The 19,262-nt window shown below is 40.4% G+C and overlaps 3 protein-coding genes across 3 annotated transcripts; 1 reads left to right on the top strand and 2 right to left on the bottom strand.

The window, feature by feature from the left end:
• Positions 1-768: 768 nt before the first annotated feature.
• Positions 769-7,457, bottom strand: LOC144662702 (uncharacterized). The gene is made up of 3 exons (XM_078523571.1): positions 6,548-7,457; positions 4,050-4,262; positions 769-3,476 (listed from the first exon to the last, which is right to left on the bottom strand). The coding sequence occupies exons 1-3, from the start codon at positions 7,173-7,175 to the stop codon at positions 2,476-2,478; spliced, it is 1,842 nt and encodes a 613-aa protein (XP_078379697.1). The 5' UTR covers positions 7,176-7,457; the 3' UTR covers positions 769-2,475.
• A 65-nt stretch (positions 7,458-7,522) lies between these two features.
• LOC144663144 (translocon-associated protein subunit beta-like) lies at positions 7,523-11,702 on the top strand. The gene is made up of 6 exons (XM_078524078.1): positions 7,523-7,637; positions 8,159-8,319; positions 9,137-9,235; positions 10,005-10,116; positions 10,636-10,713; positions 11,462-11,702. The coding sequence occupies exons 1-6, from the start codon at positions 7,629-7,631 to the stop codon at positions 11,570-11,572; spliced, it is 570 nt and encodes a 189-aa protein (XP_078380204.1). The 5' UTR covers positions 7,523-7,628; the 3' UTR covers positions 11,573-11,702.
• A 6,371-nt stretch (positions 11,703-18,073) lies between these two features.
• Positions 18,074-19,209, bottom strand: LOC144662951 (beta-1,3-galactosyltransferase 1-like). The gene has a single exon (XM_078523884.1). It carries the CDS (start codon positions 19,187-19,189, stop codon positions 18,074-18,076), a length of 1,116 nt encoding a protein of 371 aa, XP_078380010.1. The 5' UTR covers positions 19,190-19,209.
• Between the last annotated feature and the right edge of the window lie 53 nt (positions 19,210-19,262).

Here is a 19,262-nt window from a genome sequence, read left to right as displayed (position 1 = left end):
TTTGCTACGCCCACTCCATTCATGCCAAGCCTTTCAGATTCACATAATTCTATCAGTTAGAGGTATTACCAAAATGTGGGTTTACCTCAGCTTATGAACTTGTGAAATTAACTTCTTTGTTTTTGAGTTATTGTTTTTCCGCTCTATATCACTTCAAGGTTCTTTCATCTTGTTGTTGTTGGTTGTTCTTCGTTTCATGTCATGAGCCCAAAAAATTGTTAAAACTTCCTAATATTTACCCCAAAATTTCAAAAGGGTACTGATACCCAATTTTCCAACTCCACCAAAGCAATTTGTTCATATTTTTGGCCAGTGCACGCCGTTTTCGAATGAAAGTTCTGAAGCAAGTGTCAAGACAGAGTGTGGCGTGCCCATAGAGCCCCTTCTGAGGAAAAAAAACTGACTGTTTTACAGTCTACCACAACTTCATAGCACTGTATCTCTAAATGCACAGCTGACATATTGATTGTTATCGTCCTCTCTGCACGCCTTGCAGACCTATGATACAGTGTTTCATGCAAACTTGAACCAAATCTTACTTCTCCCGGATTTACTGTAATTTTACCCTCGTAACTTGCACCCTAGATAAATCAATTAGACTTTCCCTCGCCGCCACAACTGCGCCTAAGTGTCGAGATAGAAAAATGGCAAACATGATTGCATTTTCACCCTCTCTCTAGCTAAAATAAACCTGGTTTTACACACAGTTTTTGAGTGATTAGTAATCTAATATGTTAACAAAACACCATTTTAGTCCCTTATTTCTTGACATTTGTTTTTATTTCCTAATAACTCGAACCTTTGTGATTTCTCCTAAAGGGTAAGAGTTATAAGAAGTCTGTTCTAGCTCTCTGCATGCCCTGCTGACCTATCATTTGATAAAAAGAATCTCTAATGTTATGTTACTGTAACCACGCAGTAATGAAAAACAAATGTTACAAACAATTACAAAATGCTTCACAAGTTCTGACAAATGCCAGGTGTTTATTTTTTCCTAACAAATTATACAGAGTTGGTTACAAATACAAACTGGAAAATGAACTAATAGCAAAACAGGTCACTTGACAAGCATAAGCAATCAATAATTCACTGACTTCTGATTCAGCTTACATATGGACAAAAGCTTGAGCCACTTCATCAATCCATGAACTGTCATTAGCAATCTATTTGGATTAGTTAGAGCAGTTTCACTTGAGTGTAGAAAGTAATTCGCATTTCCTTGGTTTTGAATTTCAATCTTTGTGATTGGTTTCAAAAAACTCTTGCCACTTCTCATCCAATTAGAAGTAAAACCAAAACCAAACGTGACTTGCACGCACAAATTTTCTGTGCTTTCCACTAGCTACATATATTTACTTCCAATTTTGAATGGTTCACTGGATCATTTGAGTTCAGTGTGATTACTTCAGTTTTGGTTTTCTGACACTCCATTGAAAACTGCTCTATTGTATAACCATGTTTGGAAGTTGTTTAAAATAAACCCTCAGTAACATAATTTTTATAGGGTCGTTGTGTAACTTTAAAAGGTTTACTGCCATATATTTTGACCACAAGTCAGGTTGAGAGTGGACCATAGGATTATTGTGTTGCCTTCAAAAAGTGGGAAGAGGAAGCAAAAGGAAACAAAATTCAGTCAGTAAGGCAAGCTACAGCTTATCCACTATAGTAGTGACTGAGCACAAACTTGACATGCCCTGAATGGACAACAGTTTGTTTTAGCTGTAATAATATAATTGCAATGAGTTAACATTGCAAGATGATTTTTTTATTTCATCTTATCCCATGTTAGGGGTGCAGAATGGGTAATGCATGACTGATATCTTTTCAGCAAGCCCGAGACCTTTTTAGCCTTGCAAAAGAAATTGAGACTCCGAAAAGGCGTCAAAGAAAAATTTGAGATGACGAGACCCCTGAAATTTGGCTAAAATTTTGTGACACACTTTTTTTGAAGGACTTTTCACCACCCGATATGTTGACATAAGATTTTTAAGGTAGGATAGATACATTATACCATAAAATTTAAAGACAGGGCCATACTTAGCAGGGGGGGGGGGGGCAGTTGCCCCCACCAGGAAAAACTAAATTTCTAACACAGTGTTTGATTTTGCTGGGCTATTTCTTGTAGTTATATTGGAGTTTGCCCCCGCAGACTAAAAATCCTAAGTAAAGCCCTGAAAGACTTATCTTTATCTACAAACCAAAAACTGATGGAGAGTATTTCCATACTTTTTGCCATTTTACAAAACTGCAAAAACTAACCCTTTTATCTAGTACCTAGCCAGAAAAATATTTTTCTTTACAAACTAGCTGACCAACACAAACAAACCCCATTTTTTAAAAGCAAACCACATCCTCACAACAGGAGCAATGATATAAAAATAGAGGTCTATAATAATTTCATATTAATTTTTTAAGCTTTAGGTGAAATATCAAAATAATTTTGACATCATCAGACATTTTTATTAGAAGTCTATTTTACTGAATAACACAAGTTCTAGACTGAACACTTTGTCCATCCTGCACATCTGTTCTGTCTGGGTCTGACCTGTGTCCTGCAGAAGCCTGTACTGAAGCCAAGTATGCTTCTCTATGTGCCCGGGGCATGTCGTCGGAATAATCACTCCTTGCAGGAGAAGCTACTCTGTCATCAACTGCCTGCTCATAGTAATTCTCTCCTTGTGTTGATTTGAGGGGTTCTCTAAATGATGTATGTCTAGCTTTTCGTGAATGGCGGGTTTTTCTCTCTCTTCTTTCTCTATCCTTGATGACTTGTTCCTCGTCAGTAGAATCTGTGGATGTCATTTTTCTTCCTCTTTTTTCACTTGTTGGCTCCCTCTCATGATGAACGTCAGCTTCAGTGGTTATCGTCCTATGCCTGTGCTGTCTGTCTCTTGTAGCTTGTTCATTCTGCCTTGTCTCCTCCTCAGAGTCATCAGACTCTGACGACTCTGTATCCTGGTCACCATCTGGCTCCTCTGACTCTGAAGGCGTCTGGTCACCATCAATCCCTCTAGCAATCAGCTGGTGGTGCTCTTGTCTTGAGCGTGTCTTCCCTACTCGTTTGCCTTTTCCGACTCTCTCCTTTGTGACTGCAGCATCACTCTTTATGCTGTCAGCTCTTAAGGGGGGCAGCCTTCCATTTAATTTTTTGGACAAAACCAACTGGCATTCTAAGGCATTAGCAAGTTTGCTAACAATTCTGTTGTTGTGTTCGGGATCTACCTCTCCCGTTGTTGAAAGGACTGACAAGGCTAACTTGTAATACTCCACAGCTTTGTCATACTCCTGTCCAAGGAAGCTTACTGCTGCCAAACCCTCATAAGCTTGCCACAATCCTCTTTTATCATTGGCGTCCTTTGCTGCTTGGATTGCATGGGTGAAACTCTCTCCAGCCTTGTTGTATTCTCCAAGCTGACTTTGTGCAAACCCCATATTACAGAAGGCCTGTCCTTGGGCTGCTCTGTTGGATAGTTCACCTAACACAAGCAAAATAGAAAGCAATGTTTTAGATGAGTTGTCTAGTTTGCAGTTTATACTCAAAATGACAGTTTTGATTTTTTTGACTTTGTAGTTTTAAAAATTTAAACTGAATTATGTAATTAAGTTATGCTATTACAGGTGCTCCTTTCTATTAATATTTAATATTTTTTATTATAATTGCACCGATCTGAAACATTTTTGTACCTGACTTTCAAATGTAATTGAAGCTTCTGGTTGAAATCATACAGTACTAATTCAAAAAAACTTCTGCCTCTTTCAAAATCCTCTTTATTATTACCAGTAGTTGAATTTTTCACAACAACAGTAAATGTAAATACATGTACTTAAAGGAGCAATGTCACAATATTTTCAGTCATATTTCTGATTATTTCCAAATTGAAGAAAACCTCAAAGTATATAGTCTTGTAATGTAGAAAAACAACAAAGGAGTGGTAAAAATGTGAAAATAACCAAGGAGGTTTCGACTGACGAAAATCAAGACAGATTACGAATGACAAACTTGGTGTTGTCCGTGACGTGGCTTCTTTAACCAGATAGAATATCCTTACCATGAAGAGAGACAGCCTGTCTATGACACTCCATTGCTTTGTTGTATTGTTTAAGTTGATTATACACAGCTCCTAGATTTTGCTGAAGAACAGCTTCCAGTTTCTTGTCAGGGTGCGTTTGCATAAGAGGGAGTGCTAGTTCAAAACACTCTGCAGCATTCTCATGCAACTTTAATCCATTGTAGAGTAGACCAATGTCATTGTAGACTTTACCTGAAAAGAAAAAGACATCAGTTTAAGTGTAATCAACATATACATGTATTAGAAAAAGGAAGCATCAAAACATTTCAGTGTGTTCCCTGTAGAACTATGATAAATAAAGTTACGTTTACTTAGCATTTTAAATTAGTACTTAAGATTCAATTACAGACAGCAAAAAACACATGTTTTGTTGGCTACAAAATTCTGTGACTAGCAAGTAGAATGTATTTTGCTGTTGACTTCAGCTCCTCGATTTTAAAACCTATGGCATTAGAGCTGTACATAATAAATTTATATCACTGTTCTGATCCTCTGACTAAGACAAGCCAAAAATACCACCACGACCCACAATATTACCTTAAATTTAGCAGAATTGCACACAAAACAACACGTAATTACAAAACCCTGCATTATGATCATATCTGAAAAATTATTTCTGTTTTGTACCAATGTGAAGGTGGGGTTGCTAGATAATTGCCATAAGCATAAAATAAACATTGCATGACTGTGTTATATATTCTGAGCTAGCAACAATGTTCTGTATATAAATGTTTAAACAGTCAAGAGCACAATAATCTTAAATTACAATAGGTTTAGAGACGGTGATTTATATATTTTAATTTACTACTTTGAAACCTTCGAAAGTTATTGGAATCATAAATTTCATCAGACAAATTATTCATGTAAAGATGTTTTTGGCCTTGCTAAAACTTTATGTACTTTTCAAGTAGAAGCAGTATATTTACAGTGGGCAAATACACAATTCATATCCCCTAGTGCAAGTGAAATTAAAACATTAATCTGAGCACCTGTAGTTGAACAATTGCACAAGAAAAACATTAAATTTAATTACTATTACTATTTACAAGGATTATACAACTGTAATTTAAACCCTCAAAAACTGCTTAAAAAGAAAAAAACATCCCAAAACAAACCTCTGATATATAATGCTATGGTAAAAGGGTTACATTCTTATAAGCAGTCCCCAATGGCACAAAATACATTTACCAGGAAAAAGGCCAAAACAGCAGGGTGCAGTCAGTATGCTTTTAATTAGGATTAGCCCATTTGTTTTTTAACTCTTGCCAAGGAAACTATAGAATAAATGTTACAAATTGCTACAGGCAAATTTGTCATGATTTATGGCGCTTTCTTTTGATATTCAACAAAATAGGTTTAAATCAAAACAGCATTGCTTAAATTTCTCCTTCATGCCTGCTGCATGAATTACTGGGCTTGTGAATTGCAAGCTTTTGGATAGGCTAATAATTCAATAATATTATTCCATTGAGGCCCAAGTATTCAAAATTCTACATTCTGAGATGCTTACATATTTCTGATGAGCTTGAGAAAAGCCAAGACTCTAGTTTAAAAAACCAAGGTTTTAAGCCATGGCTGAAGATAGATGAGATGCATGTACAGGTGTTATCCCGAAGAGGCCAATTTTCATAAATTATCACAAATTCTCTCTTGGAGATGAAAAAAATATGGCTTCTCTCCTGGAGATGGAAATTATGGCTGGTAATTGGTAATTACTGACCAAAATTATTATATAAAAAAAAATTGAAGGTCAGTAACCAGGATTTCTAACAAAATTATAGTAAACTTTACTAGGTCATCTCCAGATTCCTGTGAAGGTTATGTCAAATTCTTTTTGTAGGGGATCTTTTTCTTCCAGGGGATCTAATTTTGGCTCATTTTCAGAAATCCACAGACTGAGGGTGTTCTGTAGATCTCACGGTAATCCTCATACATCTACAGCAACATTTGCTAGATATAATTTAAATAAATTCTGTCTGTTATATGATATAAGAACTGTAACACATAAGGGTCCAGTTGTTTAAAGGAGGGATAACACTACCCACTGGATAAATCAATATCCACTGGGTAGCATAGTTTGTTTTGCAAACACTTATCTGCTAGATAGTGGATAAGTGGATAGCATTATCCACCCTTTGAACAACCAAGTCCAGATATTGGACATTTTTGGTATAACGTCATTAATTTGCTATGCAGAAAGTATCTTCATAATCTAATTAGCTTTTAATTGAAAATGGTTTTTTACAAATTTTGTTAGGAATACACAAGTTTACCAAACAGCTACTGTATATGTTCGTGTTGTTGGAGAAGCAAAACTCTAGTTTTGCTATGGTATCCAAAGGGCAATGATAGAATTTCAAACATTTCAAGGTGATGTTTGTTGATGAGTGATCAATTATAAACAAATTATAGCTGCACTGAAAATATAAACTACTTCACAAAGTCATTATTATATACAAACTGTATATTTCACTTACCTTTCAAAGCGTTGTCATCGACTTCGAGACAGAGTTCAATAACTTGAGTAAGCACTTTACCACAAGCCCCTATATCATGCAGCTCAGCTAGCAAGCTGGCAAGGTTATTGAGGATCAGTAACTGAGTGTTTTTATCGCCCATTTCTTGGAAAATCTCGGCGCATTGCTGGTAAATTTCTGCGGCTTTTTTCAATTCCCCGATACTCGTCCAATCTTTGCCCAGTCTGAGAAGTGTTTCCCCTCGCATTTCCTTGTTCTCTTGAGTTTTGTATTCCTCGGCGGCTGTCTCGTAGCATTCAACTGCCTTGTGTAAGTCGCCAAGCGCGTCATAAGCAGTTCCTAAATTATATTGTAAATCAGCATAGTTCGTCCTTCCATCTGACTCCTTGTCGGGTGGAAAAGCTTTAAGTAAGAACTCTACTCCTCGTTTAGGATCCCCTCGTGCAACGTAGCATGCTCCCAGATTAAAATAACACGCTCTCTCTGTAAAACCTTCCTTCAATCCCTCTGCAAGCTCAACAGCCTTTTCGAAAGAACCACAAGCATCGTCAATGTTCCCCTTGCCGAGCTGTTCGTGTCCAAGTCTTGTAGCTCCGTCTATTTGTTCTGAAATCAATTTGTTGCTCATCTTCGTACCAGTTCAATGCAGTTTTTTAACGTAAATCAAAGACGGCAACCCCATCAGAAGGACAACACGAGTGACATGGTCCGAGGAAAGGATAGTGCAAGTCACGTCAAAAACGCGTTTAAAACTCAAAACTGCTCCCGAAAAAAAGAGGATGCCAGGTGTAAAAAGGCTTAAAAACCTTAAAAAGTGCTAGCGCTGTAGTCTTCCGTAGCCAACGTAACCCCAAGACTAGCTATAAACTTAGCATTTATCTTTGTTTTGTCTCTGATTGTCTGCCCGTGTCCGTTGTGAAGGTGCAGTGACGTCACGTCATCGACCGGCGGCTCACAAAAACAGTAATGAAGTCATGCGCGTGAGTGCGCCTCGCTTTCGAACACGTCATCTCTTCTCTCTTTCTTTCTTTTCTTCCTTTGAGATCCGGCGAGACGGTCACTGTGGTGTATAGAAGCAGAAATGAAACAAGTACGTTGAGATTTTGTTGTATAGCTGTTAACACCGTGTTGCACTACTAATCAGAGTCTTATCAGGATGGCAGTATTAATCGAAGATCTAAACAGATCTTCGATTTTTTCTGGTCAAAGCATGGATAGTTTGCGTCACGTGTTCTTTGTTTATGAGTTGAATCTGCAATGGACACGCAAATTTTGAAAGTTTCTCTAAGTTCAATGCATGAATTGTGTGCGATCGGACAAATATAAAATTGAGCCAATCAAGAGCTTTGTTTCAAATTTTGAAATCAGGGGCTAAGTGAAACAAAAAAGAAAAGTTCAAGGTTTGCTCAACTTGAAATAATTTGTGAACAAGGTTTAGTTTGAGGTACCGTCTTAGTTGTAGCCTACAAGATGCTGCACAAAAAGGCTTTTTTACAGTCAGTCCAAAAAGCTGAGGCATTCTGCTCACCGTAAAATATTTTTACTACTTTCATAATGCCGAGTTGTGTTGATTTCTTCCAATTTTCAACACCCATGTCTTTTATATTTCAGCTGTTTTTGTGTCTCCTTCTTGGAGCCTTTGTAAATTGTGCTTTTGGTGCTGAAGGAGATACCAGTGCTAGACTACTCATCTCAAAAAATATTCTTAACCAGTATGTTGTTGAAGGAAAGGAATTAACAGTTCACTATAGCATCTTCAATGTTGGAAGTGGGTAAGATCAAACATCTTGTGTTGTGTTGAAATAATTACTATTAAACTACTTCTTGGAGTAAATTCTCCATAGGTAAAAGATAAAGTCTGTGTTTGAGCCTAGTGCCCAAACAGGGCGGCACTTACATTGTATCTCAGTTTCCATAGCATGAATCGACTAAGAGTATTTCTACTACCCCCTGCATGGGATGCTAATCCATCGCAGGATTGCCTCCAGCATTTAATTTACTGGTACTTATTTTTCACTTGGGTGGAAAGAGCTACTGTGAGAGTAAAGTGTCTTGCTCAAGAAGAATGCAAGAATACAGCACTGTACAATAACCCCAGCTACTGTTCGAACCTGGACTCCTCAATGTGAAGTCTGTTGGGTTAAACAAAAGGTTGTTTGTTGAACCACAAGTGTCTACTGTGTCTTGGCCTGTGACGAGTCTTACAATTGTGCGAGGCAGCGAGACGTGTGAGGCAAGGCAGTAAGGCAAAAATCCCTACTCCGAATAAAAAGACTAACCGCAAGCTACACTGTACCTAAGCTAACTGTAGCTTAATGGGAGTGCTATTGCTTCGCTTTATCATACTTTGTGACAAACCGCTTTGTCAGTCAGTAAAGACATTTTTTTCATTTTCTGACTGATTTATAAGGGTAGACAGAAGGTTAATAAAAGAGCCGATATAGTATATTGTCTGGCCAATGAGAATAGAGATATTTCAAGTAAAATGCACAACAATAAACTTTTAGTTACGTTTCTTTGCCTACATTGACAGAACACCAGTATTTAATGCTTGCTAACTGATATTACCATTTATCTTTGCATTCTTAGTCCTGCCACAGCAGTATCCTTGACAGACAATTCCTTTCCAGCAGATGAATTCAAGGTGCTTCATGGATTGTTATCAGTCAAGTGGAAAACTATTGCTCCGTATCCTATAGATATGATTAACTTTTAATTATCTAGATATTTTATTATTAATTTTTTATTATTATTACCTTTATTTAGACACGGTAAGGATTAAAGCTATAAGCTTGTGGGGCCGTGTTTTCCTGATCGAATTGGAATTTGGAAGTGTTGGTTTTTGTGGAGGGAGGAAAACCGGAGAGCCGGAGAAAAAACCCTCGGAGCAAGGACAAGAACCAACAACAAACTCAACCCACATATGACACCGGGCCTTTCACAGGAAAAAAGTGTGTTGTATTATATGTGGATTAATGTTCTAGTCAAACTTTGAAACTCTTTTTATCAGTTTTTAAAATCCATTTCTTCACCTTCACTTTCTACGACTTGTATTTTCTTTATTTATTTTTACTCTTTCATTATTTGTTTTTGTTTTACTGTGGCTGCTTTTTGAACTTTTTTTCCTGTGAAAGTGATTTTTTTACCAGCATATAAAGAAACTCCTGTCTGGTTAGAGAATGTTAATCCTTGTAAGGTCCATAGTGAATTTTACTGTGTTAGCAGATTTATCCCTTCCTTGACCATTGGGGTCGCAAACTTTTGATGATTATTAATTTAGTACTTGCATGTAATTTATTGGTAAACTTTTTTATTGAGCTTGTAAGAAATAGTTTCAGGCTAATTCGTCCCATTCTCTGTTTGCCTGAGTGGTTAAATCAATTATTATTGATTGTTACACCTTGATTACATTATGTGTTGTATTAGTATGCAAACATTTCCTTGACTTGCTTACCAGTGGTACAAATGTATCACACACTATAATTCTTGAACCTATGAAGTCTGGAGTGTTCAACTTCACAGCAGCTCAGGTCTCATATAAACCATCAGAGGATGCCACAGATCCTCAGGTAAACTTAGACTTAGCTGCTGTAACAGTTAGATTTCCCCCAGCATGTGCTGGTTTTTCCTAAGGGTCTTACAATAACTGAGAAGAATATGCTGCCTTTGCAATGACATCTGCAAATGGTTAGATTTTCTAGTCTTCTTGGATAACGACGATAAACCATAGACCCCTTATCCTGCATCTTCAGTGTTATGGTCAGCAGGGAACGTTAAAGAACCCACACACTTATCGTAAGGAGTAGGGCATGGAGTTCTCGGTGTTGTGCACGAAAAAAATATTTTCAGGCAAAGCGATTTGCTCACACTATCAGTGTGCATCATTGGATTATGGCGCACGCTTACATACATGTTTACTGAATTTGATTGTGCAGCTGTGCTATGTTACAATACAATTTCATGAAATGTTTTTTTTTTCTGAACTGTCTATTTCTTTTTTTCTTTTTCTTTTTTTTAACTGTCTATTTCTTACATGTATATTATGACTGTAACTTAAAGCATTGTCTTGTATGTTTTTGTTCTTTCAGATTGCATTTTCTACATCTCCAGGGGAGGGCGGAGTTATGGGTCAGCAAGAATATGACCGCAAACACTCACCACATTTAGTAAGTATGGTTAATAAGTTACAAATCAAGACTACCGGTACACAAAGAATGTTTAGATTTAATTACTTGTCTACAGTAGTTGCCCCTGTTTGGGTACTTCTTTCTAAACCCAACTTTGGCCAGCCTTTTGGCTGTTGTACCTTGCTGTACCATGTTTATTTGTTTTGCTGGTGGTGGTAGATCTAGTGGTCTAATGGCAAGTGCAATTTGACCTCTACATTGAAGGTCTTGAGTACCTGGGACAAGACTTAAGACCACACTTAGTAGACTAGTTAGATCTCCTCCTTGCCTTCCTTTACCCATTTACTATGCCTTTCAATAACAAAAGAACACTACTCAAGTCAACAGTTACGTTTTCCACTACCATCAATCATCTAAAGGTTACGTCTGTCGGTTGTGATTCATAGATTTCAATCCATTTTGGGTTTTTTTCTGTTTTTCAAGGTTCGTTTGTAGACGTATTTCCAGCTGTCGTTTCTCTCCGCCGAAAAATAGCATCTGTGAACCTGAGCCAAGAAATGATTTCCGTGACGACAGCCGGAAATATGTCTGCAGGCTATGTTCGTTGGCTGTTGCCATAGTTTCGATTGATGGCAGTGAAAATCGCTATTGTTAGTTGGGTTTTGAACTTTGGCGATTGCATGACAGTGTTATTGAAAGATGCAGGAAAGGCCCACTTTCATCCTGCATGCTCTCCGAGAGTTTGCCTCTTGTTTTGACCAAGGTCTACTACTTTTTTCTTTTACAGGTCGACTGGGGTCTCTTCAGCCTGATGTCTCTACCCACCATTCTGATACCGTTTCTTGTCTGGTTTCGAAGCCACTCAAAGTATGAAAATTTCAAGGCAAAGAAGAACTAGAGCCTAGTACAATTGTGCATCTCAGAGCACTGAGGGCGAGTAGCATCAACAGTTCCTATGGAGTGCACAGAAGACTAGCAGAAAATCTGCTAATTCCTAAAATATTTTAAAATAAAACGTTTTTTACGTATTTCGTTTTGTTTTGTATACGAATTTTAAAATGTCTTTCCTCTCCATGCTATCTAAAAGTAAGGACATCATACGGATCGTAGGCTGTATTTATAAAACACGATAGGCTCTGGGGACCTGAATAGCTTCCCCCGAAACTCGCGGCAAGTTTAAACACTTGTTCATGAAAGACAAAAGATGTCAATGAACTATAAAAAGCTGATTTGGGCAACCTCAATTTTTCACATAGTACTCCCCAAGTTATTGGAATTACAGAAATAAAACACAAAAGCACCCAAAAAGCTTTTTTTGTTCACGATTTTCTTGTGTTTTAGCGAAACAATCCTTATAAATCGCTGAATTTCAATGCAACGCAATTTTTTCATTGAACATTGTATTTTAACGCGTCGATATATTTAAGTTCTTTCCAAACCAAAACTGATTCAAGAGCGATATGCAAAGACGTTACTCAGTGATGATGTAATGCGGGTGGAGGTTAAACTTTGGCTCTGGCCAATCACAAAGGGCACAGACAATCCAGTGAACCAATCAAAACTCGAAGCAAATACATGTAGCTGGCACGAAGCGCGGAAAAACATGCGCGAGCGAGTCACGATTGGTTTTGGTTTTACTGCTGATTGGCTGAGAAAGTGGCGCGAGATTTTTAAGCCAATCACTAAGCGTAGTAATGCAAAACCAAAGTGTGACGAATTATGCATAACCGTAATTAGAATATTAGAATATGTAAGTGCACGTGCATATGTGTGCAGTATTTAAGTAGTAATTTATGCGAGTAGCAGTCAGTATTTCCAATGTAAGCGCTAGCGATGTTCGGTCACCATTAAAGTCCATATTTACCGTTATCTTTCGTTACATGGTGTCAGAAGTGGCTTACTCTCCAATGGCTTATCTTCAATCGTTGCCTGCCCCTCATTCTCTCGACATAAATGACTCCAACGTCGCCGAGAAATGGAATGAATGGAAAGAAATGTGGCTCCACTACAGTGTGGCGGCTAAAGTCAACAACGAAGCTGGCGAAGTGCAAGTTGCCACGTTCCTCACAGCGATAGGTCCTGAAGCGAGGAAAGTCTTTAAAACATGGAATTTAACCGCTACGGAGAAAAAGGACATCGATGCTGTCATCGAGCGATTCGACAATTACTGTATCCCAAGAAAGAATGTTCCGTTTGAGCGTTATCGTTTTAATTTGCGACAACAAGAGCCTGGTGAATCCTTTGATCGTTACGTAACTGCACTACGCCATATTGCGGATAAATGTGCTTTTGATGCCATTACACCAGATGATATTCTTAGAGACAGGATTGTTTTTGGCATTGCTGACAACAAAGTCAGGGAAAGACTTTTGCGGGAACCCGAACTCGATCTTAAGAAGACATTGGAAACTTGCCGCGCCGCGGAAATGTCCCAAGCTCAAACCAAGGCGGTGGGCGATCTCAGCTTGGCGAACGCTGCTAACGTTCACATGGTCAAGGAAAACGAAGGAGAAAAACCGCCGCCTGTTTCTGCAAAGCCGCTGCGATATCCTTGCCGATTCTGTGGAAGAAAGCATGATGGAAAACGTGAAGCTTGCCCTGCTTGGGGAAAGAAGTGTAACAAGTGCGGAAAGGATAACCACTTTGCAAAAAAATGCAGTTTGAATTCTAACTCTAAACAAGTCTCCATGGTAGAGGAAGAGGATGAGTATCCTGTTTTCCAGGTATTCAAAGTCTCAGCGAGTCAGAGCTCCGACTCGAACCTCGTGACGCTAAAAATTGCAAGCGGGAACTTTATACGCTTTGAAATCGACACTGGAGCCCGTTGCAATGTTTTACCGGTTCATATCTACAAGAAAGCTACTGGCGACTACCGCCTTGAGAATGTTAGCCCAGTGAAGTCGTCAATTGTGTCTTATGATGGTGGAAGTATTCCGGTTCTGGGAACAGTAAAGATCCTAGTACAGCGTGGATCTTATACGTGTTTTCTGTTGTGTCGTCTGGTGGAGAGCAAACGTTGCCGTCCAATTCTAGGCAAATCCGCGTGCGAGGGGATGGGCGTAGTCGAAATCAAAGACTCTGACGCTATTAGACAGCCTGACACCAGTGGTGGTGAAGTTTTCTCTGTTCAAGACGCAGTTTCTAGCTCTAAAATTCTTACCAAAGAGCAAGTCATTGAGATGTTTCCTGATGTTTTTGATGATGGGCTTGGTATGCTGGAAGGCGAATACCACATCAGGCTCGACGAATCAGCTAAGCCCGTTCAGCACGCTCCCCGACGAGGTCAGGTTGCTCTTCGCGCTAAAATCAAAGAAACCCTTGATGAGCTGCATAGTTCTCGAGTCATCGAACCGGTCACGAAACCTACACCCTGGATCTCCTCTATGTTGGCTGTCCCCAAAAAGAATGGGAAAATTCGCATATGCCTCGACCCAAAGGATCTGAATAAAGCCGTTCTTCGTGAGAACTATCCCATGCCCACCATCGAGGATATTGCTACTCGACTACATGGTGCTAAAGTGTTTACAGTCCTGGACGCCAAAAATGGGTTTTGGCACGTAAAGTTGGACGAGGAATCTTCTTATCTCACCACCTTTCATACTCCCTTTGGCCGCTATCGTTGGTGTAGAATGCCGTTTGGCATAAGTTCCGCTCCTGAAGTCTTTCAACGGCGAATGCATGAACTGATCGAGGGTCTCACCGGCACGGAAGTCGTGGCAGATGATTTTGTGGTGGCTGGTTTTGGTGACACATTTGAGGAAGCTGTTTGTGATCACAACAAAAGCCTCGTCGCTTTTCTACAGCGTTGTGCTCAGCGTGGAGTCAAGCTTGCGGTGGAGAAACTTCAACTGTGCTTAGAAGAAGTCCCGCTGATTGGTCACTATGCAACTAAATCGGGATTGAAAGTTCACCCCGACAAGGTGCGCGCCGTTCTTGAAATGCCTCGCCCAACTGATATAAAGAGTTTACTTCGCTTCAATGGAACTGTTCAGTACTTGGCTAAATTTCTTCCTCGCCTGTCAGAAATGTCTCACCCACTTCGCCAGTTGACTGTGAAGAACGCTGAGTGGATTTGGTCAGATTCTCAGGAGAAAGCGTGGAACGACATCAAAACGGCCATCACCCAGGCACCGGTCCTACGTTACTACAGCCTAAACGATGAGGTCACCCTTCAATGTGACGCTTCTGATACGGGGCTAGGAGCTGCTCTACTTCAGTTACAGCAGCCAGTAAGCTTTTCGTCGAGAGCCCTAACCCAAACTGAGACCAGATACGCACAGATTGAGAAAGAGCTCCTTGCCATTGTGTTTGCTTGCGAAAAGTTTGACAAGTATATTTTTGGGCGCGACGTTGTCCACGTGGAAACAGACCACAAGCCTTTGGAGGAGATCTTTAAGAAGAGTCTCTGTGACGCACCTGCAAGGCTGCAACGGATGCTTCTTCGACTTCAGCGTTACAATCTTGACGTCAAGTACAAGAAAGGACCTCTCATGTATATCGCTGACACCCTGAGCCGCGCTTACCTTGACGAAACGGTGTCCTGTGAGGAAGTGAAGTCCCTGGAGCTTGTGGATCACCTCGAGACCCTGCGTGTTTCTCCATCTCGACTGGCGCGGATTGAGAATGAGTCCTCCCAAGATCAGGTCTGCAAAACTCTCAACCATGCGATTCTGAAAGGCTGGCCAGACGATATCCGCGATTGTGATCCTGCTCTCCGTCCTTTCTTCCAGTTTCGTGGGGAACTGATTGTCCAAGGACATTTGATTTTGAACTGATTGTCCAAGGACATTTGATTTTCCGTGGTTCTCGTCTATTTGTTCCCAGTGCCCTGAGGAAAGAAATTATGTCTTTGGCTCATTCAAGTCACATCGGTCTTGGTGGTTGCCTTCGTCGTCTTCAAGAATGCATGTTCTGGCCTGGGATGAGTTCGCAAATGACAGATTTTGTTAGTCAGTGTGATGTATGCCTCACCCATCGCGACTCACAAGTTCGGGAACCCGTCCTTCAGCACGATGTTTCTCCACGTCCTTGGGCCAAAGTGGGTGCTGACCTTTGCCATTTCTCAGGTCGAATCCTCCTAGTTGTGAGTGACTACTTCAGCAACTTCATTGAAGTCGATTCTGTCTCTGCAGAAAACTCCAAAGCTGTAATCAGAAGTCTAATGGCCATGTTCAGCCGATATGGGGTGCCAGATTCCGTAGTTACTGACAATGGGCCGTGCTTTGCGTCGTCAGAGTTCGCAAAATTTGCCAGTCAGTGGAACTTCCAACATGTCACTTCTAGTCCCCGATATCCCCAGAGCAATGGTAAGGCCGAGAATGCAGTTCGCACGGTCAAACGCCTCTTTACGAAATGCGGGGCTGCTGGTGTCAGTGAATTTCAAGCACTTCTTGATTGGCGCAATACTCCAAGCGAGGGATTGGATGCTAGTCCGGCGCAACGTTTCTTTGGACGTCGTTGTAAGACGTTACTGCCGGCCACTGAAGCTCTTCTCAAACCAAGGTTTAGCCTTGCCGCTGATGCTAGAAAGCTAAGTGCCCAGAAGGAGAAGCAGAAGAAATTCTACAATCGTGGCAAGCGCTCTCTTGCTCCCCTTAAACCTGGTGAAGCGGTTCGTGTTCGTTCCCCGCGAGGGACCTGGAAACGAGGTACATGTTTGAGAGAAGTAGCTCCCAGATCTTATGATGTGCAAGTTGACGGGGAAGTTCGCCGTAGAAATCGGAAAGATATTTGGCGTGCCAATGAGGAGAAAATGCCGCTGAACGACTATGAGCTTCCTTCGCCGCAGTTTGAAGAGGTTGCTCCTGAATCCACTGTGCTGTTCCCTTCGCCTGAACCTGTGGCTCAGAACCCTGTGGCTCAACCCGTTGCCCCGGTCCCTGTGGCCACACCTGCGTCGTTGCCCCTCGGAGCTGAACCTACGCCAGCACCGGGCTCATCTGGACAGCAGGAGATCAGAAGATCCACAAGACGGAGAAACCCTCCTGGCTATTTCAGAGACTACGTCATGTCTTAGTCGGTCGTTTAGAGACTATATCAGAGACTATGTCAGAGAATATGTCATGTCTTAGTAGGTCGTTTAGAGACTATGTCAGAGACTTTGTCATATCTTAGTCGGTCGTTTGTCAGAACAATATCCTTATGAGTGATGACTTGAGCTTTCCTTTAAAGGGGAAGATGTGACGAATTATGCATAACCGTAATTAGAATATTAGAATATGTAAGTGCACGTGCATATGTGTGCAGTATTTAAGTAGTAATTTATGCGAGTAGCAGTCAGTATTTCCAATGTAAGCGCTAGCGATGTTCGGTCACCATTAAAGTCCATATTTACCGTTATCTTTCGTTACACAAAGCAAACGCAATTTACTTTCGACACTCAAGTGAAAACCGCTCTAAAACTTTCATTTTTCGGCTATTCTGAAATGTCAGCCGTCCTCTCGCTCGCGCCCCTCAGGCTTAGCGGGGAACTGGGGGTAGGCATTGACGGATTGTGCTCCAAAAAGAGGCATATTATGCTACTAGCAGTGCTCGAAATTTTGCCAAATTATGCCAAAATTATGCCAGAATTCCCTAATTATGCTCCTGGAATAGTGTGGACCCAGCCTAGTCGTTCTCTCTGCAGTTTGCTGCTCTTCGGACTCCAGACTCCCTTGAGCCTAGGGACTAGGCTGGTGTAAACAAAAACATGATTGAACCGTTCTTGGTAAGTTTAACGAAAGATCATTATTTGTAACCAAACTTGCATTTACATGTAATAACTTCAGAAAAAAAGAATTTCTATAAAAAGAACCATAATTATAACGATTGACGATATTTACTTTAAAAAAAAAAACATGGAACAACCCCAGTTCGTCTAATAACGTAAAAATTCCGATTAAAAGGCAGTGGCCTGTTGATCGTACAATGTTTCGACTGCGTCGTGTTTTCTTGTGTTTCTTTCTCCTTTCCCAATGAAATTTGGACCCCAAGGCGATAACAAGTTCAGTGGCGGTGGGCAGGATTTTCATTTTCATGCTTGAATTATTTTAAACGACCATGTCCTGTATTAAATAAGCACTTTTCATAGTCTTTGAACACTTTTAGTTGTCAAGGGAACCTCACACTGTTTTCGTTTCGTTTCCATGTATACCTGATTGAAGAAACGTTGACCCGTGAAAAGCATAAACCATGAACGATGCCATGAACGATGCGACCCAAATGTTTTTGGGGGTAGGTCCACCGGGGAGGCTTTTGAGATCAAGACCATACACTTTCTCCTTCCTACTTTATGTGTACTGCCCGGGCCTATAGGCTAGCTACGCCCCTGCATGTAAGTCTTCCTTGTTTGAATTTTCTATAACCTCAGTATCTTATCACTACCTAGCAATCATTTATATTTACTGAAGAATCGCTTATTTCACAGATAACTAACCGTCATGTTGACGTATCTTTTGTGAAACGCAAACAAGCGCGCCGGTGTCAAGCTGTCTCCCAATGCAAAGTATTTATTTAACTTGTCATCTTCCCAGTTACGCTCAACTGTCTCTTCCATCCTGTAGAGAAGAAGTGCCCCGTTATTTCGGAGCTGAGTAGGCACGATGCCGACTTTCTTGGCCAGCACTCCCAGATACGCGTCTTCTAGCGGGAATTTGCGGGTATTTTTGGATGCGGCGAGTAATTCAATGATAGCGTTTTTAGACAAAATGTAGAATGGACCATTGCAGTAAACGGGAAAGAAGGTCTCGTTGTAATCTTGATTGCCGACATAGTATTTGCTTCTCGTTCTTCTTATTGCTCTTGAACGATACAGTAAGTGACCAGCGTACAATTTTTCAGGCAAAGACGCAGTTTTTAGCCACCAAATCATTCTAGGAACATCCAAATACACATCGTCATCTATTTTGACAACAAATTTGACGTTCATTGTTGAAGCAAACTTCAAAGAAGTCAACGTCTTGTGCACCAACATTGTATATGTCTCATTATATCCCAGCCTTAAAATGTCTTCGTAAACTCTGGTCTCATTTTCCACATCGGATTCGATTCTTGGGTCCTGGGGGTAGTGGCCGCAAACAAAGAAGTATTGAATAAGCAAGGTGTTAGAGGAATCCACAGGGTCATTCATTGTTCGAATGTTTGATTGATTCAGTGCAACGGGATTTTCTGTTAAAGTGGAGAGCCACGTTCGTCGAATAGCTGATCTTCGCTCCTTGTTATACGGCGCACTCATTATTAGTATTAAAACAAACCTTTCCTCTTCTGTGAGTAATGGTTCACTCAGTGGATTTTCCCATCCTAAGAATTCTCTATGTGGCGGATCTGCTGAGGAGGGCAGAGGAGAAGCATTTCGCGATGGCTGCTGTGCCACTTGGTTTTCTGTGATCTCGCCAACTGGCAAATATGATGCGCAACTTTGAAGGAACTGATTCAGTTTTGAGCATTTTATCTGTTGGGGAGTTATCATATAAAACACAGTGGCGGCAACAAACAACGAAAAAGCCAGAACTACTCTTTTCATTGAAACACGCCTCATGTTGTTCCCACTAAGACCGCAGTCAATTCTATCCTGCTTTCTTTTGATTATTTTTAAATAGATTTGATTGAGT

Source organism: Oculina patagonica, chromosome 1 (assembly GCF_052425735.1).
Source record: "Oculina patagonica isolate OP01 chromosome 1, crgOcupat, whole genome shotgun sequence".
Lineage (NCBI taxonomy): Eukaryota > Metazoa > Cnidaria > Anthozoa > Scleractinia > Oculinidae > Oculina > Oculina patagonica.
Note: the sequence above shows the minus strand (reverse complement) of the source record. Positions and strands in the feature narration are given on the sequence as shown.